Source organism: Xenopus laevis, chromosome 7S, assembly GCF_017654675.1.
Source record: "Xenopus laevis strain J_2021 chromosome 7S, Xenopus_laevis_v10.1, whole genome shotgun sequence".
In the NCBI taxonomy this organism is placed as follows: domain Eukaryota; kingdom Metazoa; phylum Chordata; class Amphibia; order Anura; family Pipidae; genus Xenopus; species Xenopus laevis.
Window position 1 is genome coordinate 7,758,753 of NC_054384.1, and position 23,526 is coordinate 7,782,278.

A 23,526-nucleotide genomic window follows, 5' to 3' on the forward strand; every position below is an offset into this window, starting at 1 on the left:
GTGCGGCACTTGATTTCTCCTCCCTGGCTATCTCCTATAAGGAAGGCAGGGAGGAGAAATTGAGTGCCGCACTATGGATCACGATCGCCTTTTCTGAAGAAGAGCGCAAGCGGAGTTTCGGTAAGTTATTTCTTAATAAAAAAATAAATAAATTTGATGTTACTGGTCCTTTAAGAGACCACATTGAAAGAAAAACTTTACCAATTCTTTATAGCAAAATGCTCAAAGGTTTTTCCTCTGAGCTCGACTTTCCTATAGAAAGCCATTAGAAGGAAAGATCATCCTTTGCAAAATATTTGGGCATGTTTTGACTCATTAAAATGCGGGTCATAGGTTGTAATGGCTTAGACAACCTTACAACTGGTGAAAACACGGAGGGGAAATAAAGCAAAATTGCTTCTGGAAATTATTTTAAGACAGAGGAACTTAAGCTTTTTAGAAATTGATAAAACCTGAATTTTATTGAAATTGGAGCTGGGAAAAGAAATCAGCCTTTAGTTGAATTATCATGTATACATTAGGGATGCACCAAAATCTGGGATTTGGTTCAAGATGCAAGCACTTTTTTAAGAATTCTTAAACCATAAGGAGTTCAGCTAAACAGAATCTGAAAACTGGACTTTACAGCTCTGGAAACTGGATGTGACATTTTTACGTTCACAGATTTATAAAGTTGAATACGCAAATTACAATTTGGATTTGTGTTTGGTATTTGCCTAAATTATATTAGGAAGGCTTTGGCATTTTGTAAAATCCAGAAATGATGCATTCAGTGCACCAGTGCGCTTAATTTACACTTCCATAAACACTCCCTTCATGAGTCAAAAACTATGGCAGAAGACTTGCTTGGGTTTATCTAAAATCACTTGTAAACGAACCCTCACTTATGTGGGTGCATCAATGCTTTGCCAAGAATAAAGAGTCATACTGATCAATTGGCCATAACTGAAAATAAATTAAATTAACTAAACCTTTAATTGTAAGAATTTTCCCTTTATTTTTCAACCCACCGGCCCAAAGTATATCTTGCACTGCTGTTATATGTACAAATCTGTTCTTGTAAGTCTGATTTTTATCTTTAGTTTTCAAAAACAAGTCCATGTTCTCTGTATTGGGTTCTATAATGATTTAGGGCCTTGCTGAGTAGGCTTCATAAATTGTCTTACAAAAATAACAAACTCAAGCCTGTAAGTCTGTGCATATTTCTCCTAGATGATTTTCTGTGCATGGTTTTTGAAACTTTTTCCTACTTAAGTCAAACATCCCCTTTGTCTTTATTCATTCCTCTGTAAGTTTTCCTTGGCGATAGCGTTCATATAAATTTACATCGAACTCATGACAAAATAAATTGTCCTTGCTTTCAAGTTCGTGAATGTTGCTGCTCTTGATTCCTTCCACTGGTTTGCTGCAGGATGAGTGTTTCTTAAACCTGCCCTCCAAGTCTTTATGAATAATTCATACTTCAAGCCTTTGCCATTTTCAAGTCCTGCTTCTGTTTTTCATTAGCAGATTTCTAAAGAAGTCTCCATCCCGGCCTATTAGAATATTTTTTAAGGAAATTTTATAGTTTAGATCTGTATATCTGGAGTTGGTATGTAAAACCAATTTATTTTAAGAAGTCTATTTTTTTTGTTCTCGGAATATAAACAAGAACTACCGTGTCCCACCTTGGTATAGTTGATTATTTCAGCATTTTTTCTTTTTTTTATGGTTTGAAGTTAAATCATTTTTTTCCAAATGGCATAATGGGTCTACACAATTAGTTATACAAACTAAAGCGTATAACCATACAAAGCAATTAAAGCTCTTTATGTCATGGGCCAACTGAATGATAAAAGAAAAGTTTGCTAAATGGTTCATTTTATAGTTTTCATATGTAGCCATATTGGGTGAGTTAGGTTAGACTATTACTACTGCTTTGACGTTATTTTATGCTAAGCTTATATCCCTGAGTCTCCATTGTTGATCATATATTGTCAAATTAATCAAGTCTTCCTTGGAGGTCCAACCATTGGGCATCCTCCTTGGCACATGCCAAGACTTGGCACATGCCAAGGTTACAGATGTAGGAAAATGTTATTTGGCAATAGTTTCAACAATATCTTTGACAGCAAAACCGTTTTTACCCCCAAATCTCACCATAACTGACCTTTATACTCCACTTTCAGGTGTATCACGGAACGTAAATAGACAAAAAAGTGTTTAGTGCAAATAAAGATACTATTTTGGAGAAAATTTTGAAAAACAAAAAATTGCCAGCAAATAGATGAATCAAGAAAATCTGATCAATCAAATATTGCCAAAACAGTCTATTGCCCAAACGTTCTATATTTAAATTTGAAAACTAACATCACTTTTACTCATTGGCAGAAAATCATGACAATTTAGGGAGGCGAAGCTTCTCCAAAAAGAGACCAACTGCTCAATGACAGTGACAGGCAGTGACAACCTCTTGCTCTTCCATACTTCTATTTTGTTTTATTAAGTGTGGCTCCTGAGAGACTTTTGTAAGCTCCTAATGGAGTAATCTTTTTCTTCTGATTTTAGCCTTTTGTGCTTGACGGTTACAAATTTTAGGGTGTTTTTTTTTAGATAATCAACAAATTTTGCATAAATACAGACTGCATTGTCAGGATAATTCTCTCTATCAACAGCTGGGCAAATATAGGCTTATGTGGCTGTAAGGTCTTGTATTTAAGAAAGAAACTGCTTTTGAGATGTCTAAACCAGACCGTTCTACAGATTGAATGCAATATGCATATCAAAATGGGACTTAAAATATGTATTGAATATAATATTATAGTATTTGCTCTTAATGATGAAGATGAATTACGTTGCTGTGTTTATTATCTGTTACACTTGTCAAGAAGTTCCTACCTGAATGAGTTCTATCTTGGATCGTATGGTCTGCTCCCCCAATTATCAATGGGAATTTACTCCGCACATATTAATTTTCAGCTGAAACAACAGGGTAGACCACCTGTGGATGATTTACATTCATTGCACCTATTTATTTTTCTAGGCATGACTGGAAATAACATTGACGGTTCATTTCTCATTCTTCATACTCTTTCCTTTCTCCCTCTTTTGTAAAAAGACATTCTAAATAGTATCTTTTGTGGTTTACATTCCTGTCTGCCCTGCTGTTTCCGCATAAGCAGGCGTGTTTGTACGGTCACTCAGCGTTTAATTACTTTAGAAGTGGCAACAAAATGAGGCTGTGTGAACTTCATCTTGACAAGTAGACAACTGAGCCACTGGAGGACAGAAGACCCGCAATGTTTGTACTTTGGGTGGGATAATATAATTAAAAGGGCAAAGTTTTCTACAGGTTTAATCGCCTTTAGCAACTAGTTGGCAGTAGTGATAAGTGGGTTAGCCCCAAACCCTTAGGTCTGGCTGAAAAATGGGCCACCACTTCTGGTTGGGGTTACCATTTTCCACCGCACCTGGGCTCCTAATAGGGAACCCCTTGGCTGGTGGGAGATTGTTCCCAGAGACTGCCCCACCCCATAATCATCTGTGGCCATCACTAGTAAGCAAGTAGCATTTATTGGTCATCGGAAATCAAAGATGTTGACTGTTGGTTTAGGTGACTAAACCTGGACAAACTGCTTTTTATTGCATTATCCCAAGGTGAATGATAGCAATGGACAAGGAAAATCCGAGAACTTTGCATCTGAAAGGGTTATTGCCATAAAATTCTCTTACACACATTAATAGATGAATTTGGATGACTGTTGGAACATAATGTATATTAGTACAAGTTTACTCTAACTCTTCTTGTGTGGTCATATGAATCATGCGAGTTTCTTATGTTGATTGATCTAAATACTGGAATAGCCAAACATCTACAGGGGATGTTAAAGGCATACTGTCATCACATAATGACGCCCTTTGCTAATACTGTTTTGTGCTATAGGTATTTATTTTGCGCCACCAGTGTACAGTCTGCGCAAAAAAACACAAACAAGGAAAAGTGATTATTGTGAGAAATTAATTAAGTGCTAGAAATGTCAAAACTCAATTGGAAGGAAGTCCTTTATGGAAGAGCTTACTATCTATGAGGAAGGGGAGATAAAAAAGGAGGGGAACAAGTTCCTAAAGGGATACTGTCATGGGAAAAAACATTTTTTTTCAAAATGAATCAGTTAATAGTGCTGCTCCAGCAGAATTCTGCACTGAAATCCATTTCTCAAAAGAGCAAAGAGATTTTTTTATATTTAATTTTGAAATCTGACACGGGGCTAGACATATTTTCAATTTCCCAGCTGCCCCAGGTCATGTGACTTGTGCTCTGATAAACTTCAATCACTCTTTACTGCTGTACTGCAAGTTGGAGTGATATCACCCCCTCCCTTTTCCCCCCAGCAGCCAAACAAAAGAACAATGGGAAGGTAACCAGATAGCAGCTCCCTAACACAAGATAACAGCTGCCTGGTAGATCTAAGAACAACACTCAATAGTAAAAACCCATGTCCCACTGAGACACATTCAGTTACATTGAGAAGGAAAAACAGCAGCCTGCCAGAAAGTATTTCTCTCCTAAAGTGCAGGCACAAGTCACATGACCAGGGGCAGCTGGGAAATTGACAATATGTCTAGCCCCATGTCAGATTTCAAAATTGAATATAAAAAAATCTGTTTGCGCTTTTGAGAAATGGATTTCAGTGCAGAATTCTGCTGGAGCAGCACTAATAACTGATTCATTTTGAAAAAAATGTTTTTTTCCCATGCCAGTATCCCTTAAGGTAGGGGTGTTATTCCCAATGAGGCTTGAGAACAGGGTAAATATGGTATCATGTCAAAAGACAAATACTACTTTCAATTATATTTGCCAAAAACGTGAATTATTTGTAATTGTATAAATTCACAGAATGCTTAGAAATATACTTTGTTTCAATGTCCAAGATGTTGTTTTGGGATTTACATCCTGATTTATTTATTTGTTATTTTAAAATCGAAAAAAAAATATGATGTACATTAAGATAGTTTAGGTATTGTGATACTGACCTGGCCAAATCAAAAAGGGCTTGAGAAATCCAGTCTCATCTCTAACTTGGTTTTCGTCTCTGCAGATCCGCACATTAAAGTCTCCGGCAAGAAAGAAAATGTGAAGGAAGCGAAGGAGAGGATCATGTCAGTGCTGGACACTAAGGTCTGTTGATTTCAGATGAAAGGGGCCACTGATTATGTTGGAAAGCTCAGGGAAAAAACCCCAAAAGATTAAAAAAAAATGCTGATTACCAGTTTCTCAAGGTTTCAGAGGAGTCTTAGTAGATCCAAATTGGTCCTTCATTCCCATGGCACTTTAGTTGGGAAGACTAGAGAATTGGTGGTTAATACTTCACCACAAATGTACCCCTTGACTATTTTGTGTTACAGAGAGGATCAACAAATATAGAAAGGGGCTGCACACATGTTTAGTAGGATATTGCAGCACTTGGGTGACCCATGACTAAGCACTCTGAGGGGTGTGAAACGCGTAGGGTGGATGTAGATGGAGCTATAATTTTAACTTTTCTACCAATAAATGTATCTTTTAACTGAATATCTCTGGTCTTGTGGATCCGTATGAGTGCTGGTCAGCCCTGCTTCTTTATCTTCCAAAGTGCTGCAATAACAGGACAGGTTAGCTAATAGAAAGTTGCATGGAGATGCTCAAAAAGTTTATTTACTTTGTGCTCTATGCCAAGATGTTTCTCTTTTTTTGGTTGCCTTTGATGTTTTGTAGCCAGCTAAATGTGATCCACTTATTGCATCACTTTTTCAATATGGTCCTGTTTCATGCGCCACTCACTAATACTCGATCTGTAAGGAGGAGCTGCTCCTTGTAGCACATTATAGCATACTCTTAAAGTAAAAGAATCTATTCTATAGTATAGTACTTATGGATAAGTTCGTATTGAGGTTGCTTGGTTAATCATCGGAGCATTCCATGCTTGGATCCGATTGAGCTAGTGGAATGATCCACTATAATTCTTTATGGGGAGATATACTCGGCAAGTGAACAGGAAGACCATTTCTACCTACCCAAACACAGCATTAGCAATCTTGGGGGGGGGTTCACTGTACTTTAGTGAAACAACGAACATAAAAGTTTATGCAAACCTTTTATACACAATCCTATAAAAGCATTCTATAGGGTAGCCACATATGCGTTGACTTGCATGTTGACCAAATAAGCAAGTGGATCTTCAAAAGAAAGGGGTTTTTATGCAACAACAATTTACCTCTAAGTCAGTAATTCAAAAATAAGCACTTGGTTTGAGGCCACTGGGAGCAACATCCAAGGGGTTGGAGAGCAACATGTTGGGGATCACTGACCTAGAGCATTCACTTTAAGGTTTTAGCAAACATTCGTCCCAGTTATTTAAGGCCAACAAGATTAATTGGTGAAGATACAGGCACGGACAAGGTGAGACACCCCCTACACAGGCTCATGTAGACTGACCCAGTCACCCCCCGCAGGCAGGAAGAAGAATCCCAAATATTTGGCCCTTTGAATTAATGTGATATTTGGAGATATACAAAAATGGTTTTAATTAAAAAACTTGAGACTTGTGGATTTGTTTGGGATAAAGGAAATCAATATGAGTGCATAAAAATAAAGGGAGTCCAAAGTGACCAGAACTCCCAATTTATATGAAAAGCAGCAAGCAATTTTGATAAAGAAGCCATGATATGCTAATGAACTGTCAAACCAACATCAGCAGAATATGTATTACTATTGAGTAGAATAATGTAGCCATTATTAGAAATACCAAGTTCCTTGACCCTATAAAGCACACACTTAACGAAGTCATGACATTCTAAGGGAAATTGTAATATCCTTATAATAAAGTTTCAATTCAGTTTTATTAACAGTAGTGACCTGGCAAGGCATAAACTGATAATGTCATTGAGCAAAACAAAGCGCATTATCCCCAACGAAAGTTCTTTTCCCCACGTAAAAACTTCATTTATATTGATTATTGGTGCAAGTTGGAGAAAAGCTGGTAAGAGTGTTGCACCATAAAAAGTGCAAAGTGCCTGAACATTATTACCTTGTGGGCAATTTATTGAGGACCCCAAATGTGTCACCTGACATATCTTCATTCAGGGCTAAAATTAGCCTTTTTTAACAGCATTTTTTCTTTTGCAACGGCCCATTGGGGCATCACTTTTGTATCCTACAATATGCTGGTATGGATGAAGGATTGAATGGAAATGTTGGACTCCAGGTGTAACATGCTTTGAATAAATGTCACAATTTAGTGCAATTTTTTGCATTTGTGTTGCTGTAGAGTAACCGGGTGACATTGAAGATGGATGTGTCGCACACCGAGCATTCGCACGTCATTGGGAAAGGTGGCAACAACATCAAGAAAGTGATGGAAGAAACCGGCTGCCACATCCATTTCCCTGATTCCAATAGGAATAACCAAGCCGAGAAAAGCAACCAGGTATGTCCCTCTCGATTTAGAGGGGGGCTCATCTAAAAACAACACAATACTTAATAGCTACACTGCACCCTAAAGCCTTTTCATTCCAGTAAGTTTTTGAATGATACAGAAGACAGTGGAAGCTAATCTTTACTTTAACTTTTAGGGAATTATTTATCAATGTCCGAATGGCAAAAAATGTTTTGTTTTTTTTTACAAAAAAATTCAAATTCTTAGTTTGAACTTTTTTGAATTAGTGTGTTAAAAGTCTGAATAAAAAAAGTACTCCAACTCAGACCTGCCAAGTTCATGTAGAAGTCAATGGGAGAAGCCCCGGAGATAACCTGATATGTGCTGGGTTTTGTGAAAAATCCGAAGATTTCATGGTTTTCGGGCAAAATCCTAAAAAAATCTTTTTTTTTCGGCCGTCAAATCTGAAAAAATTCGTATGATTTGAATTTTATTTTTTATGTTTTTTTTTCCCACACAGTCAATTTATGGGAAAATGTATTGATAAATAAGAGGAAATAATCTGTGCGGGGACTTGGTCTTCTGTTCTTTCAATGAAAACACACCAGTTGGCAGTTGGTTTAATGTCATGCCCATTTATAACCCACACTTTTCTTGCAGGTGTCGATTGCAGGGCAACCAGCTGGTGTGGAATCTGCAAGAGTACGAATAAGGGCAAGTACTTATATTTCTGTAGCACACGTTTGGGAAAGCCTCTATGTAAGAATTCTAGATCTGCTTGGGAAATCTATTCTATGGGACGACTGACTTGCCTTTTTATAGCAGGTGAATGTAGAAAAAAGAGCTCAACGTCCCATCACTTAATCATTCCATTCGTTTCGTTTTACTTCTTCACAACTTTGGGTTTTTATGGTGCATGGGGTTAGACGCTTCCTTTTGAATTAAGAATTGTTTGGTAGACGCCTTTATTGACCTTTTATCGATTTGTACCTATTGATCATACCCCTTAAAGGCAACTTTTTTTTTGGAAGTAAATATTTAGCCCTTTCCAATTTGGAGCACATATAATTCTCAGCGACTTTCTGATATAGGTTATTTACAAATGTACATCAATTAAAGGAGAATGAAAGGCTAAAACTAAGTAAGCTTTATCAGAAAGATCTATATAAATACACCAGTAAACCCTCAAAGTAATGCTGCTCTGAGTCCTCTGTCAAAAGAAACAGCACATTTCTTTCCTTCTATTGTGTACTCATGGGCTTCTGTATCAGACTTCCTGTTTTCAGCTTCAACCTCCAGGGCTAGGGCTTGAGCATGCTCAGTTTGCTCCTCTCTCCCTCCCTCCTCCCATCCCTGCTGTAATCTGAGTGAGCAGGGCGAGACTTAGGCAGGAAGTGATGTCACACCAAGCTTATATGGCAGCTGCTATCCTAAACAAACAGAGCTTCTAGAGCTGTTTACTCAGGTTTGGCAAATCATTCTAGAGAATAAATATAGCGTTCTAGCTTGCATTATTGTAGCTAATCTATTGGCAATAAATTGCTTTTGCAACTTTCCTTCTCCTTTAAGAGGTACTGGTATGGGACCTGTTATCCAGAATGTCCGGGACCTGGGTTTTTCCAGATTACAGATCTTTCTGTAATTTGGATCTTCATACCTTACGTCTACTAGAAAATCATGTAAACATTAAAAAAAAAACTAATATGCTGGTTTTTCTTCCAATAAGGATTAATTACTTGGATCAAGTACAAGGTACAGTTTTATTATTATAGGGAAAAAAAGATTTTTTTTAAAAAAAAATTTTTTGATAAAATGGAGTCTATGGGAGTCGGCCTTTCATTCGTTTGGAGCTTTCTGGAATGGGTTTCCAGATAAAAGATCCCATGCCTGTTATTAATGTTGAAATTGGCATCGCCCTTTGCTATAAAATAAGAGATATTAGATGATAGAGAATGATAGGAGCTGTAGAAAACGCTTGGCTTACAAACAAATTCCTTTATAAATGAACGTTTATTGACATTGTAGGTCCTGCTCTTTCAGATTTGTTATTCCTGTATTCATCTGTGCAACACATTGAAAACCAAGTCCCAGATAAACAACAGGGGGTGGGAAAAAATGATTAATTCCGTAAAACAAACCAAAGAGTTGATGTTTCCACTGGACTCAAGTTAGAACCATGTTTAGTGCAAAGTGCTGGGGCTGTAAAATTAAAGGATGATGATGATGATGAGAAACCTTATTATCCAAATGTTTATAGTCCGCGTTCCCTAAAAGTGTCAAAATTCTTAAATGCGATGTTAGTTGTGCAATCTTTTCAAGGAATCTCCTATATACGTGCCCTACAATTATCCTGATTAGCCGCATAAGACTCAAGCCACTCTCTCCTTTTAAAGGAGAAGGAAAGTCTTCTTCCTCGTAGGGGTGCCAAATATTAGGCACTTCCAAGTGATTGTATTGACTTACCTGAAACCCTGGGCTGGTGCTCCTATCGGCAGAAAACGGCACCGGCACGGTGTTATACCAATGAGCACCACAGAGGGATTCTCTTCCATCTTCTTTATTCGAATTTCCTGGGGCAGACGCAAGCGCAGTTGAAGGAAATAGTTGACTTTTTAGTTAGTTTGGCTTTCCTCTCTACTGCGCAATCGCAGCCGCGAGAAGAACAAAGAAGCCGGAAAAGGATCGCTCCGTTGTGCTCACTGGTATAACCACGGGCCGGTGCTCCTATCAACAGAAAACTGCACTGGCCCGGGATTATTCCAATGAGCACCACGGAGCGATCCTTTTATGGTTTCTTCTTTCTTCTGGCGGCTATTGCGCAGTAGAGCGAAAAGCCAACCTTAAACTAAAAACTCTGCTATTTCGTTCTACTGCGCATTACTTCAGGTAAGTAAATACATTTACTTGGGGGTGCCTAACACTTTCCTTCTCCTTTAAAAAACATAACCTTTAGAATCCTCAAAAATATTCAGTATATTCTCCCCCAGATATTCCCGTTGACGGTTTGATTTTAAAGCTGAGCCTCTCTCTTTCTTTTCCATCCTCGGTAGCCGCTTGTTGGAATTTTGATTTCTTTGGCTGCCTTGCATACCATTGTGTTATTCCGCAAACCCATTATTCAGCAACTTTCAAATGGTTTGGATATTTCAGTGACTTATTTTAGAAGCTGGTCAGAGAAACGTGGTTTTGTAGCTCATTAGCGTTTGATGCTTTTCTGAAAACTTGAGTTTGGCCTAAGCCACTTTGCCTTGTCCACCACTATTATTTATCTTTTTGCTCCTGATGCCTGGCTGAACACTTAAAGGGATACTGTCATGGGGAAAAAAAATTTTTCAAAATTAATCCGTTAATAATGCTGCTCCAGCAGAATTCTGCACTGAAATCCATTTCTCAAAAGAGCAAACAGATTTTTTTATATTCAATTTTGAAATCTGACATGGTGCTAGACATATTGTCAATTTCCCAGCTGCCCCAAGTCATGTGACTTGTGCTCTGATAAACTTCAATCACTCTTTACTGCTGTACTGCAAGTTGGAGTGATATCACCCCCTCCCTTTTCCCCCCCAGCAGCCAAACAAAAGAACAATGGGAAGGTAACCAGATAGCAGCTCCCTAACACAAGATAACAGCTGCCTGGTAGATCTAAGAACAGCACTCAATAGTAAAATCCCATGTCCCACTGAGACACATTCAGTTACATTGAGAAGGAAAAACAGCAGCCTGCCAGAAAGCATTTCTCTCCTGAAGTGCAGGCACAAGTCACATGACTGGGGGCAGCTGGGAAATTGACAAAATGTCTAGCCCCATGTCAGATTTTAAAATTGAATATAAAAAAATCTGTTTGCTCTTTTGAGAAATGGATTTCAGTGCAGAATTCTGCTGGAGCAGCACTATTAACTGATTCATTTTGAAACAAAATGTTTTCCCATGACAGTATCCCTTTAATGACCAGTTTATTGGTCCATCTGGCCGTCAATTTTTTTTTTTTAAAATATATTCTTGAAAAAAATGCTTAATGTCCTTTTTATATTTTGTTTGTGTAGGAGCTGCTTCCTTTGGTGCTGATGTTTGAGCTGCCTATAGCCGGGATTCTGCAACCGATACCAGACCCGAACTCTCCCACAATTCAGCAAATATCCCAAACGTACAATTTAACGGTTTCTTTCAAGCAACGCTCACGTGTTTACGGCGCTACTGTTATAGTGAGGGGTTCCCAGAATAACACCAGTGCTGTGAAGGTAATTATTTGCAACAATTAACGGAAAACTGAACATTAAAGATTCCATATAAATCTTCTTCCCATTCTTTGGCTTGGGCTGTGTTCCAGTCACGGCCAGAGTCATTATCCAGCTGTGAAATAGTTCATTCTGAAAGAAATTTTTTGGGATGGAATTTTCTTATTTGGGTTTCTTTGTAAGAAAAAAAAGGAATAATGCCATTTATATAGGTGTATAACTTAGATATACAGGTATGGGACCTCTTATCCAGAATGCTTGGGACCTGGGGTTTTCCGGATAAAGGATCTTTCCGTAATTTAGATCTTCATACCTTAAGTCTACTAGAAAATCATATAAACTTAAATAAACCCAATCTGCCTCCAATAAGAATGAAGTATGTCTTAGTTGGGATCAAGTACAAGTTACTGTTTTATAAATTACACTGAAAAAAGAAATCATTTTTAAAAATTTAGATTATTTGGATAAAATGGAATCTGTGGGAGACGGGATTTCCGTAATTCTGAGCTTTTTGTATAATGGGTTTCCGGATAAGGGATCCCATATCTGTAGTTACATTTGTAGTACAGGTATGGGACCTGTTATCCAGAATGCTCGGGACCTGGGGTTTTCCGGATAATGGATCTTTCCGTAATTTGGGTCTTCATGCCTTAAGTCTACTAGAAATTAATTTAAACATTAAATAAACCCAATAGGCTGGTTTTGCCTCCAATAAGGATTAATTATATCTTAGTTGGGATCAAGTACAAGCTACTGTTTTATTATTACAGAGAAAAAGAAAATCATTTTTTAAAAATTTGGATTACTTGGATAAAATGGAGTCTATGGGAGACAGTCATTCCGTAATTCGGAGATTTCTGGATATCGGGTTTCCGGATAAGGGATCCTATACCTGTATCATTAAGTCAGGCATTTAGCGCCTCTATATTTATAGGAAGACTTAGGGGCCCCTTTACTAACAATCACATTTCTATTTTTTTCCACAAATCTCAAAACAATTGTGGTTTTCCTATATTTTTTTTTTTTTTTTAAAAGCTCTAAAAATTTAAGATTCATTCAGTGGGGAAAAAAACATGAAAACCATTATGAAATTTTGACAATGAAAAGTTGTCAAGGTCCTATAAAAGTCAATGAAAGCTGTGATGATCTTATTGGACCGTTTTTTAATCCATTCAGAGTTTTAGCAGTCTTTTGGAATTTTTTTTTTTTTTGCTAGGAATTGTCCGGAAACGCAAGGTATTCGTATTTTTTTGTATCTTATTGTTTTGTATCATTGTTTATTTTCGTTCATACTTTTTATATTCATATTTTTTAATAAATTCCATGACATTTGTGGTTTAAGAGAATGTGAGTTTAGTCGGGGTTTCAAAAACCGCTGAAAGACCAGTAACATGAAATTTTTTGTTAAAAAAAAATAATTAGTTTCTACTTAACGAAAAAAACCCACCAAGACCATTTCAACTTTAAATTCGCAAAGTCTTTATTAAGAAATTACTTACCAATTCTCTGCTTGCGCATCTCTTCAGACAGGGCGTCAATCCATCGTGCGGCGCTCGATTTCTCCTGCCTGATTCTATAGGCGATAGCCAGGGGGGAGAAATCAAGAACCGCACGATGGATCGTCGCCCTGTCGGCGTTTCTGAAGAGGAATGCAAGTGGAGAATCGGGAAGTCATTTCTTAATAGACTTTGCGAATTTAAAGTCAAAACTGCCTTGGTGGGGTTTTTTTTAGGGATGCACTGAATCCACTTTTTTGGATTCGGCCGAACCCCCGATTCCTTTGCAAGAGATTCGGCTGAATACCGATCCAAATCCGAACCCTAATTTGCATATGCAAATTAGGGGTGGGAAAGGGAAAACATTTTTTACTTCCTTGTTTTGTGACAACAAGTCACGTGATTTTCCTCCCGGCCCCTAATTTACATATCTAAATTAGGATTTGGTTCGGCCGGGCAGAAGGATTCGCCCAAATCCTGCTGAAAAAGGCCGAATCCTGGCCGAATACCGAACCGAATCCTGGATTCAGTGTATCCCTAGTTTTTTTTTCTCGTTAAATAGAAATTAATTTTTTTATGTTACTGGTCCTTAAACACCACTAAAATTCGACATTTAATATATTGGCCTCTAAGGTTCATGAAGAAGGGACCAAAGAGATTCTGAAAGCTTCCAAAATTTATATTTTTTTCTAGTTTACAAAACTCATCATTTTCCATCTGTGGAATAGTTCATTCTGAAAGCAATTGTTAAGGATGGAATTTTCTTATTTGGGTCCCTTTGTAAGAACTTTTTTAAACACTCTTGAAGAAGGGGCCAATCAGAAGGACCCGTGCTGGACCTGGACTTGCTGACCCCTAGCCTGACCCGCACCCGCACCCGCCACCCAATACAACACTAGGGAGGACCAAGTCCCTCACCTTAGCCGGGTATCCAGGTGGGTTACCTGTGGACTGTGACCAAAACCCGAGAATGTGGGTTAGACCGAGCTTTTGCACAAGGGGGCTTCTAGCAGCTGGTCAACGCCACCTCGTGGGTTAGACGATCGCTGGTGATTTCTTTCTGCCGTCCTTTTTTTCAGGCTATCCAACTAAGCGATTCAAAAATTCAAAGACGTCAAAGCAACTGCATGTCATGAAGGTCTAAAATGATCCAGGCCTGGATTTTTCAAAACCTAAACTTCCCCTTCATTAAAAATTAACATAAAAGAATTTGAATGGGTCATAATCACCCTCATGAAATGAGTTTGGGCAACATCTCTAAATACATATCATAGGTGCCCTGAAGATATGGTTGGGTATTGATGGTATGTTCTATTTAGTGGTTCTGGCTCTACATTCTATCATCATAGCACTGCACATCTTGGTCACTACTTGCATCAACCATTTCATGCAGTTTTTGTTTGTCTTCTGAGAACCCTTCACGGTCAAACTTTTTCCTTCTTACCGGGACCTTACCGCAGTAGGAAATTTTTTTTTATACCATTAGCAGGAAATTGCTGCGGAATGCGTCTGCACTTTATAAATGATTGATGTAATGATGTCTAGTTAGTTGCAATCTGGAGTCAATGAATGTCATAATAGGTCATAACTTTCCAATCAGAAGTCTATATTTTCTTTGAGGAATGTTAAAAACGTCTATATTCAGGTATTTCCTGATGGGCTCTATGTTATGGAGGTTATGGTTATAAACAGTGTTCCTTTATTCTTTGGGTTTCTATTCTGTATACATTCCATGGATGAAAACAGTTCAAGTGCTTATAACAGAATCCCACAGCCCAATTTTGTCTTGTATCGGAATTCAACTTCTAAAGTGCCTGGAGGTCTCATGTCGTTGCCTGTTTACTTCTTCAATCAGCATTTTTAAAACATCCTAGCAAAACAAACTATGGAATTTGCTTCATCAAGGAATGTTTTTCTCATGCATGTTGTCAGTTTATGGAATGCATAGACAAGTTATGAATAGTCTTCTACTTTTCAGAGTGGTCTTTATTGTCCATTCTGTAGCTTGGACCAAGATTTTAATGCCATCTATGGTCTTCTTCCATCAAGAGCTATGGGGCTGGGGGACAATTTAATGGGCAATGTCACCATGAATTCAAAATGTTTCTATGGTCTTAAAAAACTACTTTTTATTTCATATTTTTTATTCTTAGGAGGGTACAGCTATGCTGCTTGAACATCTTGCTGGTAGCCTGGCTACTGCCATCCCTGTCAGCACTCAACTGGATATTGCTGCTCAACATCACCTCTTCATGATGGGACGCAACGGTTGCAATATTAAGCACATCATGCAAAGAACGGGTGCTCAGATTCACTTCCCAGATCCTAACAACCCCCTAAAGAAATCTACTGTCTACCTCCAAGGCACCATTGATTCTGTTTGTCTTGCTAGGCAGTATCTCATGGTAAGTATCTAATGCTGCTTGGATGATTGAGAATTTTTTAGAGATTCCAACCTCATTTAGACATGGACCTTTGAAGGTGGGACTTTGGTGTTCTAGAGTTGTGAACAAAGCCAGAGTGAGGTCTTGTCATTGAAGTACCGTATATACTCGAGTATAAGCCGTCACGAGTATAAGCCGAGGTACCTAATTTTACCTCCAAAAACTGGGAAAGCTTATTGACTCAAGTATAAGCCGAGGGTGAGAAATGCAGCAGCTTCTGGTAAGTTTCAATCTAGTTTTTTTATGACTATTCTTAGGCGCCGGCTACTATTCTCACCGCCGGCGAATATTTTTAGGCGCCGGCGAATATTTTTAGGCGCCGGCGAATATTTTTAGGCGCTGGCTACTATTCTAAGGCGCCGGCGAATATTCTTAGGCGCCGGCTACTATTCTAAGGCACCGGCGAATATTCTTAGGCGCCGGCGACCGTTTTTGCGCTTGACCCGAGTATAAGCCGAGGTAGAGTTTTTCAGCATATTTTGGGGGCTGAAAAACTCGGCTTATATTCGAGTATATACGGTAAGTTACAAAGTGCAGATGAATCTCTGGGGTATTGCAGAGGGGTTTAGAGATAAATAAGGGGATGTCTGACATATTCTCCATGAAAGAATAACTATTATGGTAGTCCTTCCCAACATGTGACCAAAATATGGATACCATAGTGCTAGTGGTCAAAAGTAATGACTGTCTAAAATATGAAGAGTAGGGATGCTCCGAATCCACTATTTTGGATTCAACGGAATTCTTCGTGAAAGATTTGGCCGAAAACCGAATCCTAATTTGCATATGCAAATTAGGTATGGGAAAGGTGAAACATTTTATACTTCCTTGTTTTGTGACAAAAAGTCACACGATTTCCCTCCCCTAATTTGCATATGCAAATTAGGATTTAGTTCGGCCGGGCAGAAGGATTCTGCCGAATCCTGCTGTAAAAGGCCGAATCCCAAACCAAATACTTGATTCGGTGCATCCCAAATTAACAGTGTTGGGTTGACATGTGACATATGACTTCACAACACATTCATAAACACATTGGTTCATGGTCTATTATAGGGATCCCCAACCTATTGAACCCATGAGCAACATTCAGAAGTAAAAGGAGTTGGGGAGCAACACAAGCATGAAAAATGTTCTTGGGGTGCCAGATAAGGGCTGTGATTGGCCATTTGGCAGCCCCTATGTGGATTGAGACTCTTGTTTGGCAGTGCACCTGGTTCTAATAAAACTAAAACTTGCCTCCAAGCCTGGAATTCAATAATAAGCTCCTGCTTTGAGGCAACTGGGAGCAACATCCAAGGGGTTGGTGAGAAATATGTTACTCACAAACTACTGGTTGGGGATCACTGGTCTATTACTATTAACAAGCTCTTAGTCAAGACTTTTATCTTTTCCTTTAAGTTTTTTTTTAAAGTGTTTTAATTTTGTAATTATTATTGTTTTGTTTCTTTAAAAAAAATGTTAGAGACACATTATTTTAAAAAACGTCATATATATTTAAATTTTTCTTGATATTTTGATTTTTGTTTTCAACGTTTTGCTTACAGGGTTGCCTCCCTCTTGTGTTGATGTTTGACATGAAGGAAGAGATTGACGTAGAGCCTCAGTGCATCACTCGGCTCATGGAACAGTTAGATGTTTTCATCAGCATTAAACCCAAACCTAAGCAGCCAAGTAAAGTGAGTGTGTTCATCACAGACGCACAAACTACAGATGTCACCCGTTTATGCATTTTTTGTTGTTTTTATGGTAATTCTATTCATTGGACAGGTATAGGATCTGTTATTCGGAAACCTGTTATCCAGAAAGCTCTGCATTACGGAAAGGCTGTTTCCATAGACTCCATTTTATCCAAATAATCCAAATTCTAAAAAAATATTTCCCCTTTTTCTGTGTAATAATAAAACAGTCGTTTGTACTTGATCCAAACTAAGATATAATTAATCCTTATTGGAAGCAAAACCAGCCTATTGGGTTTATTTAGGGGTTATTTATCAAAATCCAAATTTTCTGTTTTTTTTTTTTAAATAATAAAGGCAGACCAAACTAGAATCCACGATTTCCCTTATTTATCAATTAAAAAAAAAAACTTGAAAAAATCGGATCGGGATCTTTGTGCAGAAAATGCACATTTTTCACGTTTGACGGCCGGAAACCATGAAAAATTTTGACCACTGTCAAACCCCCGAAAACTCAGAAGGTAAAACATTTTCAAATGGATGCAGGGACATCTGCCATTGACTTTTACATGAATTCGGCAGGTTTTCGATGGAGTATTTTTCGGATTCGGACAGCTTCGGGGCATAATAAATCGCAAATACAAGAAATCGCCTTTTTTTACAGCAAGTTTTTTCTGACTTTCGGCATCAAAAGTGACACAGCGAAAAAAATGTGCGTTCATAGATAAATGTAATGTTTTGATTATTTTCTAGCAGACTTAAGGTATGAAAATTCAAATTATGGAAGGATCCGTTATCTGGATAATCCTAGGTTGTGTGCCACTACTGTTTGTGGCTATGTAAAGCTTATATATTGTAGCTGCTGTAAATAATCATCCATCATCATCATCATGTGTTTATATAGCGCCAACATATTGCGTAGCACTGTAAAGTAAATGTGATTATACAACTAAATCACATGAATTATATACATGGCCAATATCTAGTCACCCAAGAGAAGAATGGCCAATGCTCAAATGAATTGATGTTTTAAATTTGTGGAATGGTTGGGATCTGTTAGTTGCTTATTATTTGTATTTTTTAAGGTTTACATTTTATCAAATGTATTTTAATAAAAATAAGTTCTCAATACGGGCCTTCTGCTACCCATGTACACACTTAGCTTCACCATGAATACAATAAGGCTGCCTGTCATAAGATAAACTTACTATCGACAGTCAACAGCAGCCTGTTTATTACGCCCTTACTCCTCCCAATTGATATGTGATTGGGGATTAGTCAGAGAAGACCTATTGGGCTTTAATTTCAGTTCTCGGTTAGTGCTGAGCCCCTATAGGATATGATCATATACGGTATGAATTCATCCAGTTTGGCCCACATTGGGGTGGCTACATGAAATTGTCTTTCCTTGATTGGCCACATTTACTGTGCTCTAGCCAAAAACACACTGTTGGATCATTTTGGATTTAAATAAAACAAAAAAACGTGGGTCATTAAATTAATTTATTTACCTTTTACAGTCCGTTATAGTAAAAAGCGTGGAGCGAAATGCCTTAAATATGTACGAAGCAAGAAAATGCCTTCTCGGACTCGATAGCAGCGGCGTGACCGTTACAAACCAGTCTACGTTATCCTGTCCGGTTCCGATGAATTGCCACGGGTTGGATATTTTGGCAGCGGGCCTAGGTCTCTCTGGATTAGGTAATAAGAACTGTCATTAAGCATTTCACTTTAAAGGGATACTGTCATGGGAAAAAAAAAATTCAAAATGAATCAGTTAATAGTGCTGCTCCAGCAGAATTCTGCACTGAAATCCATTTCTCAAAAGAGCAAACGGATTTTTTTTATATTCAATTTTGCAATCTGACATGGGGCTAGACATTTTGTCAATTTCCCAGCTGCCCCAAGTCATGTGACTTGTGCTCTGATAAACTTCAATCACTCTTTACTGCTGTACTGCAAGTTGGAGCGATATCACCCCCTCCGTTTTCCCCCCCAGCAGCCAAACAAAAGAACAATGGGAAGGTAACCAGATAACAGCTCCCTAACACAAGATAACAGCTGCCTGGTAAAGCTAAGAACAACACTCAATAGTAATAATCCATGTCCCACTGAGACACATTCAGTTACATTGAGAAGGAAAAACAGCAGCCTGCCAGAAAGCATTTCTCTCCTAAAGTGCAGGCACAAATCACATGACCAGGGGCAGCTGGGAAATTGACAAAATGTCTAGCCCCATGTCAGATTTCAAAATTGAATATAAAAAAAATCTGTTTGCTCTTTTGAGAAATGGATTTCAGTGCAGAATTCTGCTGGAGCAGCACTATTAACTGATTCATTTTGAAAAAATGTTTTTTCCCCATGACAGTATCCCTTTAAGTAAATAATCAAGTGGCCTTAACTGGATGAGTTGGCATGAGTGTTAATGTGTCAGGCTCATTATTAAGCCTGGGCAAGTCGGCCCTATTGCAGTCATTGAGATCAGCTTTTAAGCAATTAGCTTTGATCTGTCTGGGCAGGTTAAATAATAAAAGCAAATCTCATTGTGACTGTTATTGGTATTTGCCCCATATTGGCGGTGGAGCTGCAGTTTGCTAATGAGATGACGCTGAAATCCCACTGATGCAATAAGTCTGAATTTTTAATCCAACCGAAGCATCATTTCCAAAACATACTAGATAACCCTCTTTTCTTCTTCATACAGGTCTCTTGGGTCCCAACACCCTTTCAGTTAATTCCACTACCGCTCAGAACTCTCTGCTGAACGCACTGAACAGCTCTTTGAGCCCTCTGCATAGTCCAAGCTCTGCTGCTCCTAGCCCAACGTTATGGGCAGCTTCATTAGCGAATAACGCAACAGGTATATTGGCCTTTGTTTCATCAGATAACAGAACTCCCTCTAGAGGATTGTCTCTAGCCTAAAGGTGGCCATAGACGCACAGATATCATACGAAACAAATTTTCGTACGGTATTCGGTGCGTTGATGGTGGAAAAAGAGACGACCCATATCGGCAGAAGACTTGGATATCAGTCGGCTAGTCGATCGGGCTAAATGGAAAATTTTGATTGGGTGCCTTTGAAGGCATCTAAACATTGGTCATTGTTAGTGCTGAATCAATAAATACAGGTAGAATTCTATTGTTTCTCTCTGTATATCTGACCATTCAGCTCTACACGTGTGTATTGAAACGAACGATCTTTCTTGGAAACATCTTTTCCAAGAAAGATTGTAATTGTTATGTCTAAGGCCACCATAAAGGTCCCCACAGGTCCTTCTACAGGTTCCCTGATCGATATCTGGCCATGTCGATCGGGCAGGTTTAAAAATCCTGTTGAATTGAGGACCACATTGGTTCGTTGATGTGATCCTCGATCCGATCGACCTGCTAGGGCCCAACGATCGGATCACCCCATTGCCCACCTCAAGGTGGGCATGTAGGGGAGAGATCCACTCATTTGGCAACCTTAATCTCTAGATTAAGGGTCTTAAAAGGATACTGTCATGGGAAAAAAAAAAATTCAAAATGAATCAGTTAATAGTGCTGCTGCAGCAGAATTCTGCACTGAAATCCATTTCTCAAAAGAGCAAACAGATTTTTTTATATTCAATTTTGAAATCTGACATGGGGCTAGACATATTGTCAATTTCCCAGCTGCCCCAAGTCATGTGACCTGTGCTCTGATAAACTTCAATCACTCTTTACTGCTGTACTGCAAGTTGGAGTGATATCACCCCCTCCCTTTTCCCCCCAACAGCCAAACAAAAGAACAATGTGAAGGTAACCAGATAGCAGCTCCCTAACACAAGATAACAGCTGCCTGGTAGATCTAAGAACAACACTCAATAGTAAAAACCCATGTCTCACTGAGACACATTCAGTTACATTTAGAAGGAAAAACAGCAGCCTGCCAGAAAGCATTTCTCTCCTAAAGTGCAGGCACAAGTCACATGACTTGGGGCAGCTGGGAAATTGACAAAATGTCTAGCCCCATGTCAGATTTCAAAATTGAATATAAAAAAATCTGTTTGCTCTTTTGAGAAATGGATTTCAGTGCAGAATTCTGCTGGAGTAGCACTATTAACTGATGTGTTTTGGAAAAAAACATGTTTTCCGATGACAGGATCCCTTTAATCTAGTCTTCTTGACCAGCGCTGTGTTCCCCCTTGGAACAGTGGTGGGCAAAACATGTAATTTGCCTAATTTTCCTTTTTAAAAAGATCTAATTTGTGCTGTTTTTGAAAAGAAGGGCAGGCGTGTGCTAAATAATTCCCCCTGTGATGTCTGATATGATCTCTGATGTGCCTTGTGATACTGAGCTTTTATTATACTCGTGTTTGAAACACAAAACCTTAATCCTGCTGATCTTATTGGTGATGTATTACTGGATCCTAACATTGCTCAAGTGAAGACTTTATTTTTCTTTTCAGCCATCTTCAGTTAACGCTTTGAAAAGAACAGAATTGAAATGAAAAAATATTTTCCCAAACATGCCCCCGTTTTATTCCCTTCGGATTCCATGTACTTTAAGTTTTGACAAGCCTGCGTGGTTTTAGGCGTAATTATCGCTCGTCGTTATAATTCATAGAATAAAATTTTTTTTTTGACAAGTATTTAATTTCGAAAATGGAAAATTGCTCCCAAATGTCCAGATATGAGTTGAAAAGAATTGAAGATTTTATTATTATAGGTTAACTTTGCTCAGACAGTTGTAATGGTCGGGTGTGGGAGAAAGCGCTTAATAGCTCAAATAAAGTGAACCGAACCACCACCCCAAGATTCCAGGGCACAAAAACAGCAGGTGTCAATGTCTGCTGTGGATAGATGGAATATTGTAGGAAATGTCTGATCTCAAAGTCTCGTTCTTGTATAGTTCCTGGAGTTTCTCCATCAGGAAATGCATTCTCATCTTTAATTTCAGGCTAATTTTATTATGGGCTGAAGTTCCAGCCCTTTCCTTTATTCGTATGCAGAGAGGCTTATCCGACAGTTAGGGGACCTCTGATTTATTGCTTCCAAAGGAAAATTGAGTTTTGTCCTCCTTCCCTGACGAGGTGAAGATCACATATCATTATATCTACTTTAACATTTTTTGCTTTTGTACAGGCTTCTCAGCAATCCCCCATTTAATGATCCCATCTGCTGCACAAGCAACATTAACCAACTTCTTGCTTTCTGGGGTTCCAAACTATGGTCAGAACACTCCATCTCCACCTCCGGGGCTGACGCCTGTTGATGTCCACATGAATGGCATACACTCTGAATGCAAGAAGGTTACATCAGCTTTGAATGGTCATGTAAAGGTAAGATTCACTGCTCTAAATTCTTTAAGGGAACAGAAACACCAAAAAATCTGCAGCCATTCATGCACAGGATACACAGTAGATAACGGATAACAGCCTCCATGGCTACACAGCAGCTTGTTTATATAAACTATAGTAGTACTTATCTGTTATCTACTGTGTATCCTGTGCTTGAATGGCTACCCCCATGGCTACACAGCAGCTTGTTTATATAAACTATAGTAGTACTTATCTGTTATCTACTGTGTATCCTGTGCTTGAATGGCTACCCCCATGGCTACACAGCAGCTTGTTTATATAAACTATAGTAGTACTTATCTGTTATCTACTGTGTATCCTGTGCTTGAATGGCTGCCCCCATGGCTTCACATCAGCTTGTTTATATAAACTATAGTAGTACTTATCTGTTATCTACTGTGTATCCTGTGCTTGAATGGCTGCCCGCATGGCTGCACAGCAGCTTGTTTATATAAACTATAGTAGTACGTATCTGTTATCTACTGTGTATTCTGTGCTTGAATGGTTGCCCCCATGGCTACACAGCAGCTTGTTTATATAAACTATAGTAGTACTTATCTGTTATCTACTGTGTATCCTGTGCTTGAATGGCTGACCCCATGGCTACACAGCAGCTTCTTTATATAAACTATAGTAGTACTTATCTGTTATCTACTGTGTATCCTGTGCTTGAATGGCTGCCCCCATGGCTACACATCAGCTTGTTTATATAAACTATAGTAGTACTTATCTGTTATCTACTGTGTATCCTGTGCTTGAATGGCTGCCCCCATGGCTACACAGCAGCTTGTTTATATAAACTATAGTAGTACTTATCTGTTATCTACTGTGCATCCTGTGCTTGAATGGCTGCCCCCATGGCTACACAGCAGCTTGTTTATATAAACTATAGTAGTACTTATCTGTTATCTACTGTGTATCCTGTGCTTGAATGGCTGCCCCCATGGCTACACAGCAGCT

The 23,526-nt window shown here is 38.5% G+C and overlaps 1 protein-coding gene across 3 annotated transcripts in view; it reads left to right on the forward strand.

The window, feature by feature from the left end:
- The window catches only part of bicc1.S (BicC family RNA binding protein 1 S homeolog), a 152,197-nt gene that overhangs the window by 111,706 nt on the left and 16,965 nt on the right, over positions 1–23,526 (forward strand). For all 3 annotated transcript variants that reach the window (XM_018226866.2, XM_018226867.2, NM_001088527.1), the window contains 9 exon segments: positions 5,079–5,158; positions 7,287–7,445; positions 8,055–8,108; positions 11,438–11,632; positions 15,279–15,530; positions 17,114–17,245; positions 18,766–18,946; positions 19,950–20,105; positions 22,352–22,548. In XM_018226866.2, coding sequence (XP_018082355.1) covers positions 5,079–5,158; positions 7,287–7,445; positions 8,055–8,108; positions 11,438–11,632; positions 15,279–15,530; positions 17,114–17,245; positions 18,766–18,946; positions 19,950–20,105; positions 22,352–22,548 — 1,406 coding nt within the window.